At 35.7% G+C, this 24,218-nt stretch overlaps 2 protein-coding genes across 5 annotated transcripts in view; one reads left to right on the top strand and one right to left on the bottom strand.

Annotated features, from left to right (window-relative positions):
* LOC310649479 (charged multivesicular body protein 3) overlaps positions 1 to 5,323 on the bottom strand; it is a 50,261-nt gene extending 44,938 nt beyond the window's left edge. For 2 of the 4 annotated variants that reach the window (XM_083377933.1, XM_083377928.1), the window contains exons 1-2: positions 3,278 to 3,475; positions 2,445 to 2,715 (exon numbers count right to left, since the gene is read on the bottom strand). In XM_083377933.1, coding sequence (XP_083234059.1) covers positions 2,445 to 2,670 — 226 coding nt within the window. In that variant the 5' untranslated portion in view covers positions 2,671 to 2,715; positions 3,278 to 3,475. Of the gene's footprint in view, positions 1 to 2,444; positions 2,716 to 3,265; positions 3,476 to 5,146 lie in introns of those variants that run through there. The other 2 variants (XM_083377930.1, XM_083377929.1) reach the window with 2 other exon arrangements.
* A 143-nt stretch (positions 5,324 to 5,466) lies between these two features.
* On the top strand, positions 5,467 to 21,789 carry RMND5A (required for meiotic nuclear division 5 homolog A). Its single transcript, XM_083377938.1, has 9 exons — positions 5,467 to 5,744; positions 7,583 to 7,725; positions 10,177 to 10,311; positions 10,429 to 10,529; positions 13,171 to 13,337; positions 14,379 to 14,544; positions 16,827 to 16,929; positions 18,046 to 18,200; positions 19,816 to 21,789. Exons 1-9 carry the CDS (start codon positions 5,603 to 5,605, stop codon positions 19,877 to 19,879), a joined length of 1,176 nt encoding a protein of 391 aa, XP_083234064.1. The 5' UTR covers positions 5,467 to 5,602; the 3' UTR covers positions 19,880 to 21,789.
* The last annotated feature ends 2,429 nt before the right edge of the window (positions 21,790 to 24,218 follow it).

Raw genomic sequence — 24,218 nt, 5'->3', positions numbered from 1 at the left:
TCCAACCATGCATATTTTCAAGTAAGAATCTGACAGAAATCTCTTCCCTCGGTATGTTATTACTTCATCACTGTCAATCATTGTGGCTCTTGATTACATGCCAAAATGTACAGTAATAAAAATATGGTCTCCCGAGATATAAATAGTTGCTCAATCTGAGCTAGATGCTACCAGTGGCTGTTCCTCATAATTGTGTTCTTGTAAATTATTCTCTCCTAGTTCTGAGGAAATAAATCCTAATCTTATTTTTAGCTAGAAAGTGGTACTGTCCTCATAGTTTTAATGTGAACAAGTTAAAGAAAGCAATTAAAGGATTTCCCTGAAGGATTCATTTACCCTGCTATCAAACATCAGGAACCCACAAGAAAAATATTCACTAGTCATGTTCTTTACTGGGGAGGAGATAGCTTAGCGGCAGATGGCTAAGTGGCCATCCATCAAACTTTACTCTGCTTCTGCTTATTCACAGAAAAAAATGACTTTTTGTGTATCTCTCCAGCAGCTGACATCAAAATGGACATGAAATGATCAGGTGTACCTTTACAGCCTAAGTAGCCAGTGTGAGCTGGGTAGATCCTATTCCCAACTGTATCATCTTCAGCATCATGAATGAGGTGTTGTACACAATTTGTACAGCAAAATTTGTGAGGAGAAGAAAAACACTGTTTTAGATCTAGAACAGGCATGTCAAACTTGTGATGTCACATGATGTTGCGTGACGTATACGACTTTTTCCCCAGTGCCAGCAATGGGGTGGGCATGGTTCAGTATGATGCATCTGGCCCACGGGCCGGCAGTTTGACATGCCTGATCTAGAACAACTAAATACAAATTTGGCTGCCTCCAAAGTAGACTGGGTATAAAATCAATGCAATTACTTTGTAAGTTAGTAAGAACTGCTGCTGTTGGTGGGACATGAAAAGCCTTTATTATAAGGCAGGAAGGTTCTAATATTGTTGAATAAAGAACTAAATACCAGGCACTCAAAACAGTAGTCTATGCAACTCAAAGAGAGATATATGTAACTTCTGTGAAAATATCTCATAGTTTTCCTGGTCTATTGAAATGATGCATAAGGCTATGTTACCCACAATGTATTGACTAATTTATCCTATTATATCGACAGCTGCACTAACAAACTTGAAGCATGAAAGTATGCTTGCAAGGAGAAGGTATTTGCTTTAAAGTGATTACAGACAGTCCTTGATTTATGACAATTGTCCAAAATTTCTATTGCTAAGTGAATTTATGACAGTTTTCCCCAGAGATATTAAATGAATAATTGCAGTTGTTATGTTAGTTACATGGTTGTTAAGTGAATTTGGCTTCCCCAATGATTTTGCTTGGCATAAGGTTGCAAAAGATGATCACATAACCCTGGGACACTGCATACATCATAAATATGAGTCAGTTGCCAAGTGTCTGAATTTTGATCATGTGATCATGGGGATGCTGCAATGGTCATTAAGTCACTTTTTTCAGTGCCACTGTAATTTTGAATGGTCACTAAAAAAATTGTTAAGTCAAGGACTACCTGTACATCTTCAACACATTTCTCACTGCTCAAAAGTATTCAAGCTTACTAATGTACACTTTTTAAAGATTTGTATTTTATTAATTACAGATAGTCCTTAACTTACAGCCACAATTGAGCCCAAAATTTGTTAAGTGAGTTTTACCCCATTTTATGACCTTTCTTGCCTCAGTTGTTGAGTGAATCAATGCAACTGATGTTAGTAACCTGGTTGTTACGTGAATCTTATTTCTCCATTGACTTTGCTTGTCAGAAGACTGCAGAGTGGGATGACACGACCCTGGGACACTGCGACCATCATAAATATGAACCAGTTGCCAAGCAACTTAATTTTGATAACATGATCGTGGGGATGCTGCAAATATCGTAAGTCAATTTTTTTCAGTGCCACTGTAACTTTGAATAGTCACAAAATGAACTGTTGTAAGTTGAGGCCTACCCGTACATTAGAATAGGTTTTTTTTTTTGATAAAAGCTTTTTAATTAACAGCAAAACTTAGTAGTATATTTAAACACATTTTCTGAATATCATTGAATTTAATGGACTTAAATATGAACAGTTTGCTTGCAATGAGAACTTGAGCATTTATTTTCAAGGGATCATAGCAGTATTTCGTGAGTATTTTCACCTACATTCAGACAGAATTTCTGTCCTTTTTACTGTTGTGCAGTATGTTTTCCCATCCTGTTGCTTCCTTGCACTCAGAGATACACTTAAATAATTCCTGTTGAGTGACAATGCATTTCAAGCCTGCGGTCATTACTAATTTTATTTAATCTTTTATTCACTTAAGGCACTTGTCACATCATAAAAATGACTGCAAATATATTTATTAAATAAAAAAAATTGGGAGGGGGAGGAGAGACAGCAATATTGAAAAATAAGCCTTCATGAAGATACTGTGCTTACCTGATTTTTCAACCAGCTCTCTGACATCTTTCTTTTCCAGAAGCCCTGAGTACCCAAGTCCCCTGCATTCCAAAATGGTCTTCAGCTTTTTAAAGCTCAGTGCCACTGGGTCAACCAACTGGGTGGCAAAGAAGCCAGTTTCATACCACACAATGGCCTCAAAAAACCTGGCCAGAATAAACAAGACCAAAAAATAAAGAAGCAAGAAAAACAGTTTCAGCCACATCTTTCTTGTGTGGATTTTCGACTCTCAGAAGAGAGTCCCTCAGTCCTACAAGAGAGAGAAAAAGAGGAAAGTCCTGATGGAGGAAGCAAAGGGAGTTAGGCATTCTGAACACTTTGGGTCTTGTCCCTAATGTCAGGATCTTTCCCTTTTTCTCCCCCTTTGGAACACAATCCGAACCGGTTGGATGGATAGTGAATAGAAGACCTGGAGGCACCTCGGAGGAAACACTGGCACTGGCTTAAGGCAGCCAGGGAGTCACCTCTCCTTTCAGACCAGCTGATGATAAGGCAGAAATACAACTAGGTAGTGGTGGTGCAATAGAACTTTACCATGAAAAGGTGCTTTGAGGAGCGGCACCAGTAGAAGGGCTGGAGCTTTTCAGGGATGAAAAAGGATGAGCACTAAGGGGGAAGGGAATCCTGGAGGGGGGGTAGCAAGAAGGGCGATTTTGCGTTAGAGATGTCAACTAGATTATGGGGGGAGGGGGTGCTCGAAAGGGAAGAGAAGACCCAAAAGTGGGATGAGAGGCACTCCTCGGTGGGGGTAGGGAGCACCGCCGAGGAAAAGGGCAGCTGGACTGAACAGGGCGAGGCACCTCGCTTATTACCCCTTCACGGGCAGACGGCGGTCCTACTTCTGCGGGGACCGCTGGCGGTGACTTGGCTGGGCTTCCGCGTGCCCCGTCGTCGTCGTCGTCGCCTCCCCGCGGCGGAGCAGAGCCCGAGCCGGAGGAGACATAACAAGTGACGTCTACAGCCGCGGACGGCCGCAAAGGGAGGGGGAAGGGGAGGGATGTGGATCCAGAAAGCCGGAAAGGAAGAGATCTAAGCCACCCAAGCAGTTCTTCCTTCCTGGGCGATCAACTACGGCGCTCACCCCCGTGACTAACCTGGGCGTTGCTTCCCACGGGTTTGTTTACCGTCCTAAAAAACCTGGCGGTCGGTCAAGTTGGAATACTTTTTATCTTCGTTCGTTTAGCACAGGCCCTGAAGCTGGTCGTTTGCCTTTTAATCTGCCCGGGGCGATTGCTAGACTAGAGACAAACTTCCGCCCACTTTTTGCAGTGGTAGAGAAAACTGGGAGCAAAAAGGGCCGATGGAACAGTCGGCCTTCTCAGTAGGTTCTGCAGTCCCTACTAGAAAGTCGGTTTAGTCGAAAGCGGTAACCTACTAAATTTCGAGCTCTAACCGGGGCTAATGTTAATTAACATTAAAATCAATTTCCTAAGAAGAAACAATAGAACTATGTATATACCATCTCTTCCTCCCCAGAAATCTAAAGAAATATTCTTGCAAGTCAATCATCCTGTATAGCACAAATTTATAGTGTAATAGTGTCTCAAAACAGCCCACCAATGTATCCAGTATTCAAATTCTATATTGCAAGCTCATTGAACTTGTTTAAACATAGCATTAATCATTAATTTATTAAATCATAATTCACATCTTTCTAAGCCAGCAACCAGATACACATTGCATACACATTTCAATGGCTGCCTTTTTGATAAGCCTCAATCAATGAAGCCACATCACAGCTTAGCAGTAGTTGACACAAACAGGACATTGCCATTTTAACACAATTAAGAACACTGTATAGTTTTACTTGAGAGTGAATACAAGATGAAGACAACATTACAGACACAGCAGAAAACACTGCCAGGGCAGAATTATGCTCTGACCAGCTGTAAATAGGGAAAGGCTTTAACTCATTGATTAGAGCTATGTTTAAACTAGTTCAATGGCGCACTGCTGCAGACCAGCTTCAAGATATATAAAATCTGTTAAGTACTGTCACCTATTACCCGAAAGGAAAGCCAGGTGATAGGCAACTGAACTGGTGATGATACTAAATAGTAATTTACAACTTGTTCTGAAGAGTCCTGACCATTGCAACACCCCCGTGATCACAATTTGGACAGTCAGCAACTGACTCAGGTTTCCTGAATCCACGCTATGGATTGAGTAGATTAAAAAAAAAAGGGTGGGGGAATTGTCAACAATAGCTAAATTTGACGAATCCACTATTGAACATTCCATACCCAGCTCAGGAGAAAAACAAACACAATCCCGCTGTGCAACCCGGAAGTAATAATCAGCTCGCGACGGAAGCTTAAAGGAGGGGAGAAAGACCTAAAATAATCGCTTCCGTTTTCGAAGGAGTTTGTTAGTGGCATGTCGAAAACGGATCCATTTCCCGTTAAAGAGCCCCATGGAGGGAAACCCCCTTTCTTGATGAAACCCTTCACAAATAGCCCGTCAAAACCGAGATCCTGTAAAACAGCTCCTTTAAGAGTCTGGAAGCTCTTCGGACGCTCTCAATTCCTGCTTGAGCAAGATCAGTTTTAGCTGTCTAAGCTATTGCCTGACTTAAACGCGGAACACATGCGTGAAAAAATAGTTGACAGAAGACCTTCACTTAATTTTTAAAAAATTAAAAAATAAAAAATTCAAATAACGCTTTCGGTGGGGAAAAATACCTTATTGGAAAACTCCCATCATTTTACTCGTACTGGAACTGGTTTGACTTTGCTGGTAGCAGACCAACAGCATTTTTGTAAGGTTTTCCATGTATCTCATAAGCAGATGTCTTAGGGGTGAGCGGGAAATAATGAATATTCTAAGGTCCCGCAACGGTCCTCCTCAGCCTCTTCAAGGGTGTTTTCGAATCATTTTCTATTTTTAGTCGTAAACTCCAAGGTTTCCCTTGAAGGACCTCCAGGCTGTTTACAGCGCTGCCTGTGACGCATCTCCAGTATTTAGGTGGTGGACCTCAGCTGTCCTCCGTGCTGCCTGCAAAAACAACAACTCGCCAACCTGCTTCGTTTTGCTCCTTCGTTCTCTTTCGCGGAGGTCTTCCGTTGAGTGTCCTCCGGCCGAGCCATACGGTCTTGCTTGGTCGGCGGGAGGACAAGGGGGCACCGGAGGGAAAGACAATGGACCAATGCGTGACGGTGGAGCGCGAGCTAGAGAAGGTGCTTCAGAAGTTCTCGGGCTACGGGCAGCTATGCGAGCGGAGTTTGGAGGAGCTAATCCAGTACGTGGCAGGGCTGCGCCGCGAGATCCTCCAGAGCGAAAGTACGTGCTCCCTTTCTTCTCAAAACTAGCGTTCTGAGTTGCTGTTCCTCCTGAGAATTCCTCTCTGTCCGGGTAAAAATTCAGACGGTGAAGCTTGCTTTAAAAAGTCGGCTGTTTCACAAATCGCACACCAGCCTGTGCTCAACAGGGCATTGTAACTAACCCCAGCTTTTTAATGAATGTGTCTATACCATATATAAAATATTCATAAGATATTTGGGGGGGGAGTTATACATTATTAGAGGTACTCTTTGAAAAAGCTTTTGGACAAAAGAGAAACCCTCACCAATGTTTCAGAATTTTCTTTACGGGGAGTGCTGTAAAGAAATAGGTTCAGGGCTAATTAGGCAAGATAGTAAATCCCTATACAAGTCTTGCTGTGGCTGTTTTAATTGTTGTATCCCAGTCGTCTTGTATGTATTGTATTTCCTCATCTTCTCAAGCTTTATAAATGTGTCATCTCTTTAAATTTGCTTTTAGTCATGTGACCTGCCGTGCTTTCAGTGTAACAATTCTGTTCATTTATTTATCATCATTTGGTTTGATCAGGTTCATTCTCAGAACATGCATATAAAGATAAACCCTGTTTTGCTTTAGTTATACTTTATAGTTGGCTTTAATTTTATATAAGATTCCTGTTTGAAGTCCATTGCAGGAAAAAGTCTGCCCCTCCCAGTGTTGGCCTTTTCCATTGGTTAGAACTGTCTGAAATTTGTTAGATTAGAACTATTTAATAGTAAAAGAATACAGTTGTATCTTCCATTTCTCCCCACCCCAAAAAAGCAGGAACAAATCCTCAAAAATATATATGACTGATGTAGAATTAATTGGGCAGGATATGATTCATATATATATCTTCTGACAATTTCAACATCCCTACACAAATGTTCTTGAAAGGCCATTTTGAGAGAGGTAGGTGGTAGTGGAGTCAGCATTTGTACATTCTTAAAATTGTTGATTAATAAATAGTAGACTTCATTAGTCCTTCAAGGGTGTGATTGTGTATGGCCTTTATACTATCTGCTGTAGAGGGTTACTTGCTATTTCTCACTAGCAGGATTGGGCTCAGGAGCACCTAGTTACTAATTACCAGGCCTATTCCATAAATCTCTTGATTAGGATACATTTGGAACAGCTGTAAGAAGGCTTTTTCCTTAGGCCACTGGTCCATTTAAAGAGACAGTATGGAGAAAACAAAAGCCCAACTTGTGTATTTGTGGATATGAAGCACTGGGGTAAAGTGTTGAATACTTTCTGGCCAAAACAGATGCCTTATGTATTTAAAGTTATTGAACTGACAAGCTAAACCAAAACTGCAGATGGTTAACTCTTAGAAAAAAATATCTCTGTTGATGATATTATAGTGATTTGAAGGATTGATCCACAGCACCCCAGTCTAGTTGTTAACTCTGATTAATGATTTGAAGTGAATTTAGGAAAAGTGAGGTCTGCTTAAACCAGCTTGTTTTTTTTCTTAAAACTAAGATGTTGAATAGAGTCTCAACATAGTTGTGTTTTTACATAGAAAGCTGTGACATGGCTATTTTTTGAAGAACTGAATTTTCAAATACTGTAATTTGTAGTTTTAATGGCTAATATGCTTATTATGTATTAAATACAGTACATTTAATCTCAGATTATAGGTTTGACCTGATTTTTTATCTGTAATAATTTTATTTGTAAGTTTCAGATGTTAACTATAGCAATATGTCTTTGTATTCGTATTCTGTAATCTATTGTTCTACTGTATAGGTCTTTGAAATTAAAGTATGAAGCATGGGCTTTTGATATTGTTCTCATAATGCAATTAATTTTTAATTTTTCTCTCTTCCATTTAGATCCAGATGAAGATATATCAGGTACAATATCACTTGTTATGACCCAATGTTGTAAACGAATAAAGGACACAGTTCAGAAATTGGCTTCGGATCATAAGGATATCCACAGTAGTGTTTCTCGTGTTGGGAAAGCAATTGACAAGGTATTAATAGTATTTTAAGCATCAATTTCAATTCAATTTAATTTATTGCAGCCCTACACCAGTACAGATAATAAAATAAAATTTAAGACAGAATTAATATATTTTTAAAACAACCTAATATCTATAAATGAGATCCAGAATATAGCCTATATAAAATTATATGAATACTAATATTAAAGATAATGTGTAAAATTACAACAAATAAAAGTATCATGCTAGTAATATCCACAAGTAATATCTAAATGACTTATATTTACAAAAATGCATTTCAAGATACTGACCCATCAGGGTTCAACAGGTCTTTTGTGCTACTGCACAAAACCTAGGTATATGTTCTGTAACCAGGGGTATTTTGTCTATGAGCAGCATCTGGGTGTAGGCCAAGTCTGGGCTATCGGAACATGTACTAATCAAATGTAGTATGAATTTGGTTCAGGTGTCTCCATAGAAGAAGCAATGATGAAGAACATAGGATATTTGTAGCTCAGGATGAATTGTGAGGCCCTTTATGCTCTCTGAGCTTGATTATTTTCTTGCAGATGTTTCATTACACGATGAAGTGACATCAGTGTTAGAGGGAGTGGGGTTTGTTCTCTGTTTATATGAAAGTGGCTTGCCTGTTAGTGTTGGTGGGAATGTTCATGGTGGTTCCTGGGTTAAATTTTGTTCATTGTTGATTGTCTTTATTTGATAGTTCCTTCATTGTTTGATTGTTGGTTTAGTATTAATCTTGGGGTTAAATTCTGCTTATTTTGGTGTTGACTACTGGCAAGAAGGTCTTTTAGCTTTTTGATTGTCCCTTTTGAATGGTATCTAGATATTGTTTATCTCTATATGCCTGTTGATGGCTGATTGGTCTGAATGCCAGGCTTCTAGGAATTCTCTAATATTTTTGAACTTAGCTTGATCTTGGATGCTCAGTTTCCCAATTGAAACTATAGTGGAAGTCTGTCCATGTGTTATGCAATTAAAAAGTTTTCATCATATTTTCTGACTGCTAGTTGATGTTCATGGATGCTGGTCTTCCACCTGTTTGTCTTACATGGTGGCTGTTACAGTCCTTACACTGTATGGTATGAAGGATTCCTGTTTTTTTTTTTCTTTTGATGCTACTGGTCTTTTGGTTTACTTAAGATTTTCTGGATTGCTTTAGTTGGTTTGTGTGCAAGGTTGATGCCATGTAGTTGTAGTAGATTATTTCTGAAATGTTTTTGATGTATGTCAGTGTTATCTTTCCACATCTTGAATTGGTTGTGCTGTAGTAGATTGAGTGGTTAGATTCTTTTTGATAAAATTGTGTAAATATCCATTTCCCTTCCAAAAATTTAATTTTTATATTTTAGGGTGTGATTGAAACCAATATTAAAATTACCATGTCAGCTACAGCTCACATAACCTCTGCCCCTATTTGAATCCTTCAAATAGTTTAGTTTTTTTATTTAATACTGTCATAATATAACAAAATTTAACTAATTTTAACCGCAAATTGAAGAGGGGAGATTATGCACAGATCTATTATGATTCATGCTCGTTATGGTAATGATTATTAGGCTTAGTGTGATATTTGAACATGGATGCAGTAGCTGGGCTGGTGCTCTCCATATTGGTTCACCCTCACAATGGAATTGGCAACCCTAAGCAAGGTGCAACCACACTTATTAATACAGTAAATACAATAACTATACTAACTAATACAATAACTAATGATGTTTTGCCTCTCTTACTGCCATTGTTACTTTATATGTTTATTCTGATACTTTATCTCCTGGATTTCCTGAGTAAATCAAGGTCATCTTTGGGATCAGTCAACAGGGCTGTTTTGGAAGTAATTTCATCAAGAGCCCAGCTTGCATTGCATTGCCTATGGCCAACAAGGATTTATTTTGATGAATTTACAGTTTTGGGAAACTCTTCAAGTCATCACTGAAACTATTGGATCCATAATGTGTTGGGGGCACAGCAACTGAATAATATAATCTCATTTGTGATCTTTCTAAGTCAAAGAGTGGTAGAAATTCATTCTAAGATCAGATCAGACAGATTCTATGAGATAAAAAGCACTAATATTTTCTTACAAGGTTAAGTAAAAAAAGTACAAGGATACAAAAAGCATTTTTATATAGGAGAGAAAATGGAAGGTATTTGGAAGTGAGTCCAGTTGTATCCCATGATGAAAACTAGTATCTCTACACTGCAGTGTTCATCTTCTTCCACAATGCCTTACATAAATTAAAATGTAAATATAGGAGTTCTTCAACATTTTATTTATGGGGATAGGGAAAATGAGTTTGGAATTATCAGTCTATCTGCAGTTTTAAAATATGGTTTGAATATAGAAGATGCAGCAGTTTAGTAATTGATTAAATAGTTTAAAAGTGCTAATATTAGCATCTGAATAAAATCAGAAAAAAATGTTTCTTCTAGACTTAATTATCCTTTTTTACTTCACAGAATTTTGACTCTGACATTAGTAGTGTTGGAATAGATGGATGTTGGCAGGCGGATAGTCAGCGGATTCTGAACGAAGTTATGGTTGAACACTTTTTCCGGCAAGGAATGTTAGATGTAGCTGAGGAGCTTTGTCAGGTAATTGTAGCCAGAATGGGGAGGCAAAATAAATTGTTTATCTAATAATCATAGAGAATATTAATGTGAAAAATACTCTGTTAATTAATAGATATGGGCTATAACTTTTTTTTTCAGGAGTCGGGACTTTCTATAGACCAAAGTCAAAAGCAACCATTTGTGGAGCTGAACCGAATATTGGAAGCACTTAAAGTTAGAGTTTTGAGACCTGCATTGGAGTGAGTTATTCAGCTGTTTGGAAAATCTTTAGATACAATCTAAGAGATACTGAAACCCTTTCCTTTAATAAATTTGTGTATGTTGGGATTTAGAGTTAAATAAATGTGTACAAAGTCTCATCTGTCCTGCCTCAACTGAAAGACAGCTTGGATAATTCTAATAAGTAGCAGCAGCTGTCTTTTTTCAATAGAAAATTGCATTTTCTGAGTAAGTAATCAGTACTGCCAAATAGTACAGTACACTCATGCAATAATAAGCTGAGGCCTGCAACTGAGAACTGACTAACTAAAGATAAAATAACAGAATGCCCTTCGAGGTTGTGCTCTTTTGCTATTCCCAGTGCCATACATGGTTTCTGTATTTGCCCATTGTCTTTGCTTGGTGGAAGCCAGTGGAAAATCACGAGGAGATCCTCGCATAATGACCCATGATCCGTGCTTAACAACAGCAACAGGGAGTGTCAGGATTGCCAGGTTACTGAGCAAGCAATTCCATGATATATTTTTCATTGCTTAGCAATGAAAGTTCTGGTCTTAATTACCAACATTAGCCAAGGCCTACCTGTATAAATGAAGGTCTCTAGAAAGTTATTAAGGCAGTTACATCTGCTCTTAAATTTCTAAAAATGTTGGTCCTCATGGAAGCTTGATACTAGGCCACTCTTTATTGCAAATTATTACTTTTCACCTTGTTCCCTAAGTTATCAATTGTGTCATTCCGAATTACTTTTTGTATGGTTGGGACACACACACACACACACACACACACACACACACGACAAGACACGTGTTTTTGTCTTTTTTCCCCAAATTTTTTCTCTGCTTTGGCAGTATAGGTAGTCCTTGACTTACGGCCACAATTGAACCCAAAATTTCTGTTGTTAAGTGAGACATTTGTTAAGTGCATTTTGCCCCATTTTATGCAGTTGATAAGTTAGTAATCCGGTTGTTAAGTGAATCTGGCTTCCCTATTGACTTTGCTTGTCAGAAGGTCACAAAAGATGATCACATGATCTTGGAATGCAGCAGTGGTCATAAATATGAATCCGTTGCCAAGAATCTGAATGTTGATCACATAATCATGGGGATGCTAGAAAGGACATAACTGTGAAAAACGGTCATAAGTCACCTTTTTCAGTGCCATTATATTTCTGAACAACTAAATGAACTGTTGTAAGTTGAGGACTACCTGTAAATGCCTTTACTTCATAGATAACTATTTCCCAAGAAAACATTCTGACATTCCTTATGATGTAGTAGTTATTTAGCATCTCTGTCTAGCTGCCATTTCATGTGCCTGAGAGAGTCAAGAAAATTACACATGAGCAGATGTGTAGGAAAACATGAAAGGTATTCAGCTTCCTTCTCTCTTTGTTTGATATTATTAGAAATACATTTGGAGTCCTTGTAAGTAGTATTCCTATAGTGTTCTATGCTACTGTCAGTTTTTCCAACTCCAGCTCATTTCTAACTAAGGATTCCAAGGATTTCTTAACTCTTCTGCTCTGGAATGGCAAGAATTATGCAACTGTTGTTTAGAAATTAATAATTGGTATAGGCAGAGGAATTCATGTTCCTCTCAGCCTTGGAGAAAGAGTTGCACTAGTCATTCTGCTTCTCAATTACCAGTACAATTCTTCCATAGAGACAAGATGAAACAATTCCCTGATCTTCAAACTTCTTTTTAATATATTCTCCAGACTTTCCCAGAGAGAGGTTTCAATATACATGGAAAAGAAACTTTCATTTTGATATCCTCAAGACTCCTGTTGGAAAATATCCAGGATAACTTCAGCACCCTCCATTTAACCTGAACTGAACTGATCCTTGTTTTAATTACAGTTTTGGAATTGATGAGCAAGGTTGTAGTGAAATTAGGACAACAGAGATGAATAGAAATTAAGGTCTCTGAATATGATTTGCATTCCAAATCTGTATTGGAACGATCCTGCAGGACTCCTTCATCTAAGCATTGTTCCAAATAACAGGGTGTTTTATGGAAGTCCACTGTAGAAGCTTAATGTTTACTTAATATACATTATCTATACAAGATACTAATAGTTGGTTATTGCGTAGTATTAATGTGAAAAAGTTATTTTAACAGCCTTGCAGATAAAGCAGCTATTTGTTCAACTCCTTTGCTCCTGTGGAGGTCATCTTGGCACATTATGACCCAGTGAGGAAAATGTCAGCTTCATGCTGTTAATAAAATATCTCTTATCTGGTTTCCTAGAGGCCTTTCATGTTTGGCAAAGGACTGTAAGCAAGTACCGGTAGTTATTTACAAAACAAAGACATTTCTCTGAAACTCTGACCAGGCTCTAACTGGATGGCAGCTACCAAAAAATGTTACATCACAGTTTCAATGAAGTCCTTTTGAATTGCAACTTGCATTGCAAAATATTGGACATTAATTTTGAAATTTCATTTTATAGTCTAAATCCAAGATACCTACATTTGTAGAAAGCAGTATTATTCTACTGGGTGGCTTGCTGGAGGTATACTGGTGATATAAGATACATAGTAAATAATATTTTAGTTTTAGTGACCTCAGGCAAATGTCAAATAGGTAAACCATTATCCTAATTACTAATTTTCCTGTTTTTCTTTTCTTAAAATTAATTATCCCATTATTTCTTAGGTGGGCTGTTTCAAACAGAGAAATGCTTATGACACAGAATAGTTCCTTAGAGTTTAAGCTGCATAGATTATATTTTATTAGTTTATTAATGGGTGGAACTGCAAATCAGAGAGAAGCACTGCAGTATGCAAAAAATTTTCAACCATTTGCTCTCAATCATCAGAAAGGTAAGCAATATGAAATACTATATGCTAGATACCACACAATATTTCAAGTTAAAAGCTGTATGTATTGAGTTCTCTACAGATATTCTATTGCCCTAAATAGTTTTGTTGCCTGTTTACAGTTTTTTAATTTATTAGTGTATTGACAAATGTTAGTGAATTTGTATCAGAACACATCTAATTATGAAAGTTTTTTTTAGCATGCTTTCTCTCAAGGATATTTTTTTGGTCTATGAATCTGAAAGCTGGTTTAGCCAACCAACGGTTCAATAAGTGGAGATTTTACTGGCCCATTCATTTTCTTTTTGGAAGAAATATTTTCTCACTATCAAATTATAATACTGTTTTTTGATTCCTGTCCATCTTGAAAATATTTTGTTTATCAGCAAAATAGAGGGCTGCTCTTGATGAAACAAATGCAAAACCACATTTGTGCATCACTTAGATTCATTTAAAAATTAAACAACTGTTCATATATATCACTAAATAGAACTGCCAGTTTTTAAAGTGACTGTTTTTTATGTAACTAAATATTTCTGTGGCCAGCATTTCTGAACAACCCAGATCCTGTCTTTGAGAAATTTTGTTGCATTTATTCACTTTCAGATTGTGCATCCGAACATCAGTCTGAAAAATAATGGTGTTAAAAAAACATTCATGAAATGTTCCCATTGTCTGCCCAATGTCTGGTACAGGTATAAGAGAAAACAGCGTCTAATAAAATTTTATTTGGGCTAGCTAGGGAGTTGTAAAGGTACAAATTATAATTATAGGCATAATTAAGCTACATAAAAGCACACTTCTGTTTTTCTTTCTAGAGTGCCATATAGGGGAGATTAAAAAAAACTTAAGAATTTTGAGTTCAAAATGAAAAAGAATACATCTCCAAAAATTATCAATAATTGAAAGAGTCAAATAATGAGATATTGCTAGTGAATTGTCAATTTTTATGTGTTCAATATATATTAGTTTTTAGAATAAAGAAATATAATAGTATCTGTCCATTATAACATAATTAAATTACATTTTTTTAACCTTTTGCAGATATTCAAATTTTGATGGGAAGTCTAGTATACCTGAGGCAAGGAATTGAAAATTCTCCATATGTCCATTTACTAGATGCAAATCAGTGGGCAGATATCTGTGACATTTTTACAAGGGATGCTTGTGCATTATTGGGACTCTCAATTGAATCACCTCTTAGCGTTAGGTATGGCTTCTTTCACGTTACATGCATTTTCAAGTTGAATTATTTACCTATTTCCCTTTTTAACAAAACTCTATGAAACCCAACTCCAAATTTATTACAAAAAATAAAATCCAACTCTCTAGTTAAAACTACAAATTAGCATAAACAGTATTAAAGTCTTAAAAGTCCTGACTAAAAAATATCTATTTTGAGCCCTTTCTAAATTGAATAAAAGGTAGGATTAGCCTTATCTTCAAATAAAGATAATTCCATGTCGGAATGAAAGCTTGTAAACAAATGTATTTTTGATAGAATCTGAAAAGATATTACATGCTATGTGGATGCTGTGACAATCTTTCGAAGTTTATTTTATTCTAATTAACCTCACCATTTCAAACAATATAGAATATGTGGCTTTCTAAGAGTTAATTGCTGGGTTAACAAAAATTGTGAAATAAGCTGATATATGTATTTTTTAAAATCAATCTTAATCAAGTGGTTGCTTTTCTGCCTGACCTGCTTCAGAGAACTGTTTATGGTTTGCAGTAGTTGCAAGCTGTTTGTGGAACTCCCCAGAAAAGGCTACCTTTTGCTTGGATTTGTGAGATTTCATAAACAGGCTGCATTTTGTGAAACTGAAAGAATTAAAGATTTTGGGTAATGTTGCCATCAAGTGTTGTTTTGATACCCTCCTGTCCCATCCTAGAGAAGAATTGTATGGTGTGCTTTAAGCAAATTTTATTAATGTGAAAAGAAAGTTGTGACTATGTATTAGGTTGTACTCTAACATTTACTTTACTATTTTATTTTTAGTTTTGACTTAATTCTGGCCTATCATGAAAATGAAGTTGTATAGTATTTAGATCAGCAATGTATACATTTTCAAAAGCTACTTCCATAAGATGCATTCTGCTTTTAAAGTAAAATTGATTTTGCACTATATTTGAATATTGTTCTACAATGGTAACTTTATACACAAAAGATAGCATAATGAATGCATGGTGTTATTTTCATTCTATTTTAAATGAGTATCTGAAAAATAATCTTTGTTCTAGTAAGGGTCTTACGTTATTTGGCAAGACTGATAACATTCTTAATATAATTTAGAATATATTATCATATTTACTCAAAAAGAAGGTTATTGTGAATGTAGGATTACTTTCACCAAAAAAGGAAAAATAAATTGAAAAATAAATAGTACAGACAACTGTGTACTGCTAAAGGGTTCTATTCTATTGTTTGTTTGTTTTTTTAATCCCATTTATATCCCGCCCTTCTCCGAAGACTCAGGGCGGCTTACAATCTAAAGCACAAATCAATGTGCTTAGCAATAGCCTTCATTCTATGTATATGCCTGCTTATTAGGGCTTTCGCCCCCCCCCCCAGCGGCATTATTACAAAGTCAGCTTATTGCTCCCAACAATCTGGCTCCTCATTTTACCTACCTGGGAAGGATGGAAGGCTGAGTCAACCTTGAGCCTGGTGGGATGCGAACCTGCACTAATTGCAGGCAGCTGGTGTTACTTAGGGAGGCATTAGCCCACTGCTCCACCAAGGTTATTGTCGGGCTTGCCAAATCCACATGAAAGTAAACCTGAAGATTATCTTCCCCCCAGCAATAAATACATGCATATCATATATTTCTTTTAATACTTATCAGTGGTCACGCTACTGAAGTAGGGAAGGGGTCAAATAGTGATGATAATAAAACAACAACAATAGTAGAATTAAAATTACTCGCCTATAAACTAAGATACAGCAGTTATAAAATTCATTGAACCACAACCATTTCATATCAACCATTGCCTCTCACACAGACTGTTTTTTCTCATTGTACTCACAAATACATAAGCACAGATTCCCTTCCCTCCTTTTATAGAAATTTTTTTAAAAAAACCAAGTTTGGAAAAAAGTTAAAAGGAAAGAATAGTTGCCCTAATAGGAGAAGAAGGAAAAGGAGGGGAGGCAAACTGAATGGAACTGAGGTAAAAGAAAGAAATACCTGTAGAGAAAAGAAAGAAAAATAAAACAAAAATGCATTACATTCATCCTGCTAACCACCCCTTTCAAGCAACTGCTGATCCTTAGCTCATTCTCAAACTCATTCAGACTCCTCAACACTAAGGTCTGCATAGTTTATTTTTCCATTCATTGTGCCAACATCTTTCTCAGCACATCCAATTCATGGCTAATAGTCGGGGGGGGGGATTTTTCTTTTGGGTAAACACAATGCTTAGTAAATGTACTATTGCAAGGGAAGTTTCATAATAGTAAACTTTAAGGTGATATTTTGCTTTCTTCAGCTTTTCAGCAGGTTGTGTAGCATTGCCAGCTCTAATTAATATAAAAGCTGTGATAGAACAAAGACAGTGCACTGGTGTTTGGAATCAGAAAGATGAATTACCAGTGAGTAATTTTTTGTATCCCAATAGGTAATTTCTTCCCTGGAATAGGAATTATTTCCATAATGTAAATATTTGGATTAGAGTTTTGCACAAATCATATTGTAACTTGAATTAACTTGAATTGCTGGAACACGTTCAAAAGGCATCTTAATCAGTCATATTTATTTGTAAATTACTTATTTAAAAAGTTCAGTGATTAAGAATTAAATGTTTTATAGCTCACAAATTGATATTTGTTTTATAGATATTAAATGAAGATATTTTGTTTTGTTTTAGTGTTTTGTCTAGATTTTGTTTTATTATTTAGCACTATTAATATGTCTTGTGAATGCCAGTTTAGTGTAGTAGTTAAAGACACCAGACTAGAATAAGGAGGGTGTGAGTTCTAGTCCTACATTAAAACATGAAACCGGTTGGGTGGCTTTGAACCAATCACTTTCTCTCAGTTCTGGGAAGAAGGAAAGGCAAACCAACTATGTTGCCAATAAAAAAGATTTGGATTTCTGATGTAATCATCAGGAATCAAGTCCAACTCTAAGGTGCATATGTACACACAAAAGTACACCAGCCTGCTGGTGGCATTGACATCATCCTAATTGTAAGCAATAGTTTAAATTTTTGATGATTTTAAATGATAGAGGAAAGACAGAAAGAGGAATCCAGGTAAACCAGGTAGGTGCAGTTGCTTCAACTGCTAAATTATAGTATGGCATGGTAGTCTCTGTTTACAGCCATTGTCTATTGAGGTGTTGGGTTATAGAGGTGAGGTGATAAAAAGTCGAAGAATCTTTCCTTATGTTAATCTTGGGAAGAGAAAATCAATATAGTCATTGCTTTTTCAAGCAGTCACACATGTATCATTGCTCTACATTACTTGGAAAATGCCATTTCGTAGCAAGGAGAAAACAAGGGATGCTATCCATGTCCATCATCACAAGGCTTTTAACTTTCCTATGAATTGCCTTGAAAACCTATGGGAAGTGGAAAGTAATTGAGGCATTTCCAATCACTTATGATCCTTTCCAATCAATTATCCTTTCCAATCAATATGTCTGGAAGGATATGATATAAATCATTGATCTGAAACGGTTAGTGACTGCATCTTTGTTTTATACAGATTGAAGTGGACCTTGGCAAAAAGTGCTGGTATCATTCAATATTTGCTTGCCCCATCCTTCGTCAACAAACAACAGATAATAACCCACCCATGAAGCTGGTTTGTGGTCATATTATATCAAGAGATGCTCTGAATAAAATGTTTAATGGCAGCAAGTAAGTCAAAATTTAATTCACAGAGAAAATTGAATTAATTTTTAACATATATTTGGAAATGAGTGTGAATTATAATAAATATTGGCAAGAAGACAAAAAGTAAGAAATCTTTTGAAACCATCTATTATAGCAACATGTCCATAAATTGAGTTGCTATTTAATTTTATAGGAACATGCCTAGTGTTCTGTAAACATCTGATATTTTAAATCAATCTTCCCCAAACTGGTTTCCTCCTTTGTATTAATTATAGCATCTGATACTCTACAGCTAACATTTCAACATCTGAAATATTTCTAGCTGGAAATATGTTCCCAGTGAAATGAAATAGAGTGCAAGGTGTTCAAGTGAATTATGATTTCTGTCTTTAGATGTAGGGAGAGTGTTTGACACAGAACAAACCGTGGCTTCTAACCAGAAGTGGAATTGCTTGTAGCACATTCTCAGAGTGCAAAGAAGCAGTAAATTTAGTCATTTTGTTTTACTTCTTGGAGGGATTCAGTCATCTACGTGCTCTTTACTAAATAATTGGCTTGATAACAAGGATAGAATAGCAACAGTGCTCAATGAAGAAAGAAATGGAGGGTCTTCTTTGGACTCCTCTTTTTTAGTCTATCTTCTTTTGTGTTGTAGTGCAGAAAAGGTAGCTGAAGTGTTCATTTTTTTAAAGTTGAGATTTTTGAAAAAGTATATTCCCCTTTAAGGAATCGGATCATATGCCCATTGAGCCTAGTATGATCTACAATATATTGACTGATACGTCTGGAATGGTTTAGGGTAGATACATTCTGTAATATAACAGTGAACATAATGTTTTAAGCTCTAAGGCAACCCAATATAAAAATTTCACCTTTTTTATCTTTTATTTTATCTTTCACATAATGGGTTAAATGCCTTTCTCATTACTGCAGCAGGAAATGAAAGCAAAAGCATTTTAAAATTACTTTGATAATTTCTAGTGCATTATTGTTTTTTCAGAGGACTTGAGAGTGACTTAGTCTTTGTCATTTATAATAGTTTGGACTAGTAGTATCATGAAACTGATTTAAAGGGAGAATAAGTCTTCCCTCCAAAAAAAAAAATCAGGAGCCAAAAGTTTAAAAGTCTTTTAGAATGTGCTAAAAGTGATAGCTGGTATTTGAAATGGTCCAGAAAATGTATTTAATAAAGATGTTGTACCAATAGGTCTTACATGATCCTGACAGTTGATTCAAATCAAAAATTTAGTGCTGCTTTTGGCCAGAAGATGTCTCTATATACTTCTCAAAGTCTCACACTGTCATTTTTACAATCCTAAATTCATCATCCTACCTCATTTTTGGTTTGGGTAAAAGATTTTCCATCTACTTAAGAGATCTACTTAAAATCTCTTACATAGACATGGTAGGAGTTGTATTTGGTGGTTTTCTTCTTTCTCAATTTTAACCTAGATTTTTTATTGTAAATCTTGGTCTCTAGTTGTTCTTTGACTTTTTTGTTTCAATATTGTTGAATCACAAACCAAATGTTGAAGTGAGATAGGTAATGTCAAATATTAGTTATTTAAATGTGTTATCTTTAAATGTGGCTATCTACATGCCATTTTGTGGCTAACTTTAATATTTTCTTTATTCTTAGATTAAAATGTCCTTATTGTCCTATGGAGCAGAGCCCTGGGGATGCCAAACAGATATTCTTCTGAGGACACAAATTATTATATGTGTGTGATCTGGAACACTAAAACAGGCAAATGTTCCATTTTATGCTGTACATACGAAGGAGAATTCTTGTGTTTTATATAAGTCTGATGCTCCAGAAATTTTTGCCAACATTTATTGCAGATGTACAGTATGGAAAAGCTCCAGATGTAATATCTGTTATAGGGCTTTTACTGTAAGCTTGGTCACGATATCTGATCAAGATACTACACCAGCAGTCATTCAATGCAGATTTTTTTTGTACTTAATTCTATGGTGACTTTGCTTTATAAAGTAGATACCAGTCATGATATAATTCTAATATTTGTCCTGCTGTTATCATTCTGATTATTGTCACCATAAAGAATGTGAAGGAATTTTTTTTTCATTAGCATGTAAATAATTAAGAGAGGATTTCAGGAAAAAAAGTTTAAAAATTGAATAGCGGATACATTTGTATTTCTCTTGTTATTTTTCCAAGTCAGAACTCTGACATGTTCAGAGGTTTTTTTTTTCTCCTGTTGGAATATTTTCCCCAGCTTTTAAATTCCACCTGACTTCAATGTGCTTATATATAAATTGCACAGTATTTACATAAACATAACAGATTTACAATCAATTCAGATTTAGAAAAATAGCAAATGAATAAGGTTTCCTGCACTTATGAATTCATTTCAATTTTTTTTTCATAACCAAGAGTTCTTTGGGTAGCTGAGAGTATTCAATACCCCAGAGCTCTGGAATGGAAAGTTTTTCCAGGTAATACGTACTTGTTTTTCAGGTTTTATTTTAGTTATACTGATAATTTAAGGTTTGATTTCAAGATCAGTGTCTTGTTGGTGTACAGTTTACTGGACATGATTGTTACATTATTTATAAAGTTATCAGAACCAAATGCACTGTTGCTAACGTTCATTGTTAAAAAGGGGAATAGAAAGTGTTTCACTAGTCTTTTCATCCCAGGATTGGATGAAATATGTCCTCTGTTGTTAAGAGCATTGTGCCAGTGACCATGTTCCCTTTAATATCATGGTAATATCATTTTATTCTTAAATTTATTATACTGGTGACAGAGACTGGATTTGATCACCATTCTCCCTACCTGGAGAATCTTTGAGTATCATAGTCAGGAAGAAGAAATATTAGTAGATTCTAATATCCAAAGTCTTGCCAATTTGCAGTGGCCTGGATTCTCTGGGAAAAGCTAGGATAGCTAAAGGATTATGCATTTGTACTATAAATAATATCCAAAGTGAATATATACTTATAAATTTGATGCGTGTTATAGCAAATGTCATGGGTGCATTCAATGCACTGTCTTACAATAAAGCAGAATTGCTACTTGATATTTATTGCTGCCAAGACTCCATCTTTCTATGGCTGGATACTAAAATAATTAAATATACTGGCTCAGCGCATTACACAGAAAAATGTTCATAAAGGTTTTAGATGTTCTGATAATTAGTCATAGTCCCTAAGAATATACCAATGCAATCTGACACTATTGTTCAAATAGAAAAAAAAGAAGTAAAACTGTACACTGTATACTCTTGAGTTACTTCTATAACGTGCTTCTATAGAAATTTAATAAAGATAATGAGAAACAAGAAAAAGTGTTTTCTGTTCAGGTTCAAATCTCAGTGAAGTTGCTTTTATTGTAATAAGAGAACTGCACATATGTGAGTCAAATATAGTCTCAGTGACGTAAGAAAATGTTGTAAATGTAGCAGTATAATACAACTGTACTCAAGGGGAACATTTATAATGTAAGGATATTTGCAGACATAAATAATTTCATGTATATGTGCCATCAATCTCAATGAGTATTGGGGTTTTGTAAACGTTTAGCAAAATTTCTGTTGCTCTCAGTCTCTATTGATTTCCTGGCTTTATAAAGGACCACATAATTCAGCTATATTTGTTTCTTCCTTGTTTCCAGTTTAAGTGACTAAATGTTTATTATCAAATTAATTAGTAAATGTTTTTGTATAAGTTGGTTATAAATCTTTATAGATGATTCTTAAAAACATGATTTCCTATTATAGTTTACCAGCTCAATGTAGTATGGCTCAACCTCAATGACCAAGAGTGTGATTTTGGTGGGAATAGGAGCTCCTGGTAGGATCACCTTTTTGTGTAAGGATGAAAGGGCTTTTTTTAAATATTGGAAATACTTTAATAACTTCATGGCATTCATTATAATACTGACTATTGCCCTACTAAGTACCATCTGAATGTTTTGCTTAACTGACTTGAATATTTTTTTTTAGTTTATGGATCATGGCTAGAAATTTTAATCAAATATTAAATCCTCTGTTAGGCTATTCTTCTAGTGAACCTCTTGTAAAGTCCTACAGGCATATAGGTTGGAATTTAACTTGGTAGTTTAACGTGATGTAATTACTTCACAGTAAGAATGCACAGCAGATTTGTTCCTGGCTTATTTTTTATTATCTTGATTTTTATTTGGATAAAGAAATGAAATATCAGCCTTGTTGTAGTAGGCAATCATGCTCTAGTAACACTATTATTACAAGAAAAATACTTTTTTAAAAAAATGTTTGAATGCATTACTATTAAAAGACTGACTTTTTATAAAAAGATGAAACAAAAATTTTAAGATTTTTTTAAATAAATCTGTGAACTTAAAGGTTGTTTTCATGGGGAAAAAGTAGGTCTATACAAGAACATTTGGAAAATAAAGTTAATATGCAGGACAATCTACACTGGAATTATTTTTTGTCTGCTAAATTGGAACTTAATTTCCTTTATGCATTTGATACAGAATACTCATTAATTGCACAGATATTCAGAGGAGGAAAGTCCTGGTAAATTATTGGCTTCTTACTTGAAACAGCAATAACAAATTAATATTTATGTTATTAAGAATGCTTACAGCAATGTATGTAATAGCTCTGATTCAATAAATAACATTTTTTACTTTATAGTAAAATAAAAGTTAGCAAGGAAGAAATTACTTTAAATATATATATAACTCTTCCAAACATTACTGGTGGTTAACCTGTTTATTTGATTGCATCTTACTTTTAAATCAATACAAAAAGAGCTCCCAATCTTGATTACTATCCTGATTGGCATAAACATGTACTGATTTTTTTTTCTCAGCTGCTTATGTCTGGAAGTTTCTAAAAATCTTTTTTTGGACAATTTTTTCCCTAACATCCTTTAAATACCATGATTTAAGTATGAATATGAACCCTGGTAAAAGTTCAGCTGATTGTGCCAAGAGTTATCTGATTTTCTTGTTAAATGTTTGAGAAAATCTCTGGTTCATGCATTGTAAATGATACTACCTTCAGTGGTCTATCCTGTGCCATTTTGTTTTATAATGGGTGTCAAACTGCCGGCCCATGGGCCGGTTGCGTCATAGCAAAACCACCCACCCCATTGCCTGCAATGGAAAATAAGTCGTGATACGTTGCGACCCGTCACATGATGTTGCGGGTTTGACACCCCTGTTTTATAATGTAGAAAAAACTCACCCATAGTGTAATATAGTGGGTCCGACGCAAGGAAGAGACGCCAGCCGGAGTACGTGTTCAGCTCTTTATTGGAAGGGGGTAGCGTACTGAGGAATGAGGGTTACCTGGCCTCCTTAAATACCTAGCCAGGTAAGTGGACAGCCAATGGGGTTGGCCCTAGGTTTCCCGCCGAAAACTGGGTTTCCCACCAAAACCGTTCAGGCCAACACCCCCTGGTGGCTGTTGTTATGCAGGTGCCTGCATACATAACACATAGATTATACTTTCAATAGATAATGTAGTTATTCATTTAGAAAACTGGAATTGATGGTGGTTTCATTAGATGTGGAAAAGGCAGGTAATTGATGTGGTTCCAATTTTAGAACAAGTTTTGGCCTGTTGCAAATTTCTTTTTCCTATTATCTGGATTACAATGTATATTATATGTTGATTATTGTAAAGATGTTTTGTGAACCATCAAAGATTCTTTTTATCTCTTATATTTTATACAACAGGTAATCAGACATTCTGACCATAAAAGTGTCTTGAATTAAACTGAGTTATGTTGTGATGATATATTATATAATTATGAATGTTCTCTACTAAAATATATCAATACAGTAAATACTTTGATAAATTGTCAGATTACTGAATTAATTGAAATAAGTATGTAGCCTTCAATGTATCTAGAGAAATCTGTTATATAACTGGGGCTTTAGTTGGAAGAAAGATAGTGATGGGGAAACACCTCCCATAAGGAGCTCTCTTAGGAAGGCTGTTTCTGTTGTCCTTTATCCCATTATACTTTTCTATTTTCTGTTACGTTTTATTCTGTCTTACTACTTGTATTCTGCTCCTATAT

This window comes from Vipera ursinii (genome assembly GCF_947247035.1).
Source record: "Vipera ursinii genome assembly, chromosome: Z".
NCBI classification, from domain to species: domain Eukaryota; kingdom Metazoa; phylum Chordata; class Lepidosauria; order Squamata; family Viperidae; genus Vipera; species Vipera ursinii.
The sequence above is the reverse complement of the archived record's forward strand: the minus strand, read 5'-3'. Positions and strand labels throughout refer to the sequence as shown.

Coding starts and splice junctions, on each gene's coding strand:
- RMND5A (XM_083377938.1), top strand. CDS start 5,603: ATGGACCAATGCGTGACGGTGGAGCGCGAGCTAGAGAAGGTGCTTCAG. Junction 7,726..10,176: donor TTGGGAAAGCAATTGACAAG/GTATTAATAGTA, acceptor TTTACTTCACAG/AATTTTGACTCTGACATTAG. Junction 14,545..16,826: donor GAATCACCTCTTAGCGTTAG/GTATGGCTTCTT, acceptor TGCTTTCTTCAG/CTTTTCAGCAGGTTGTGTAG.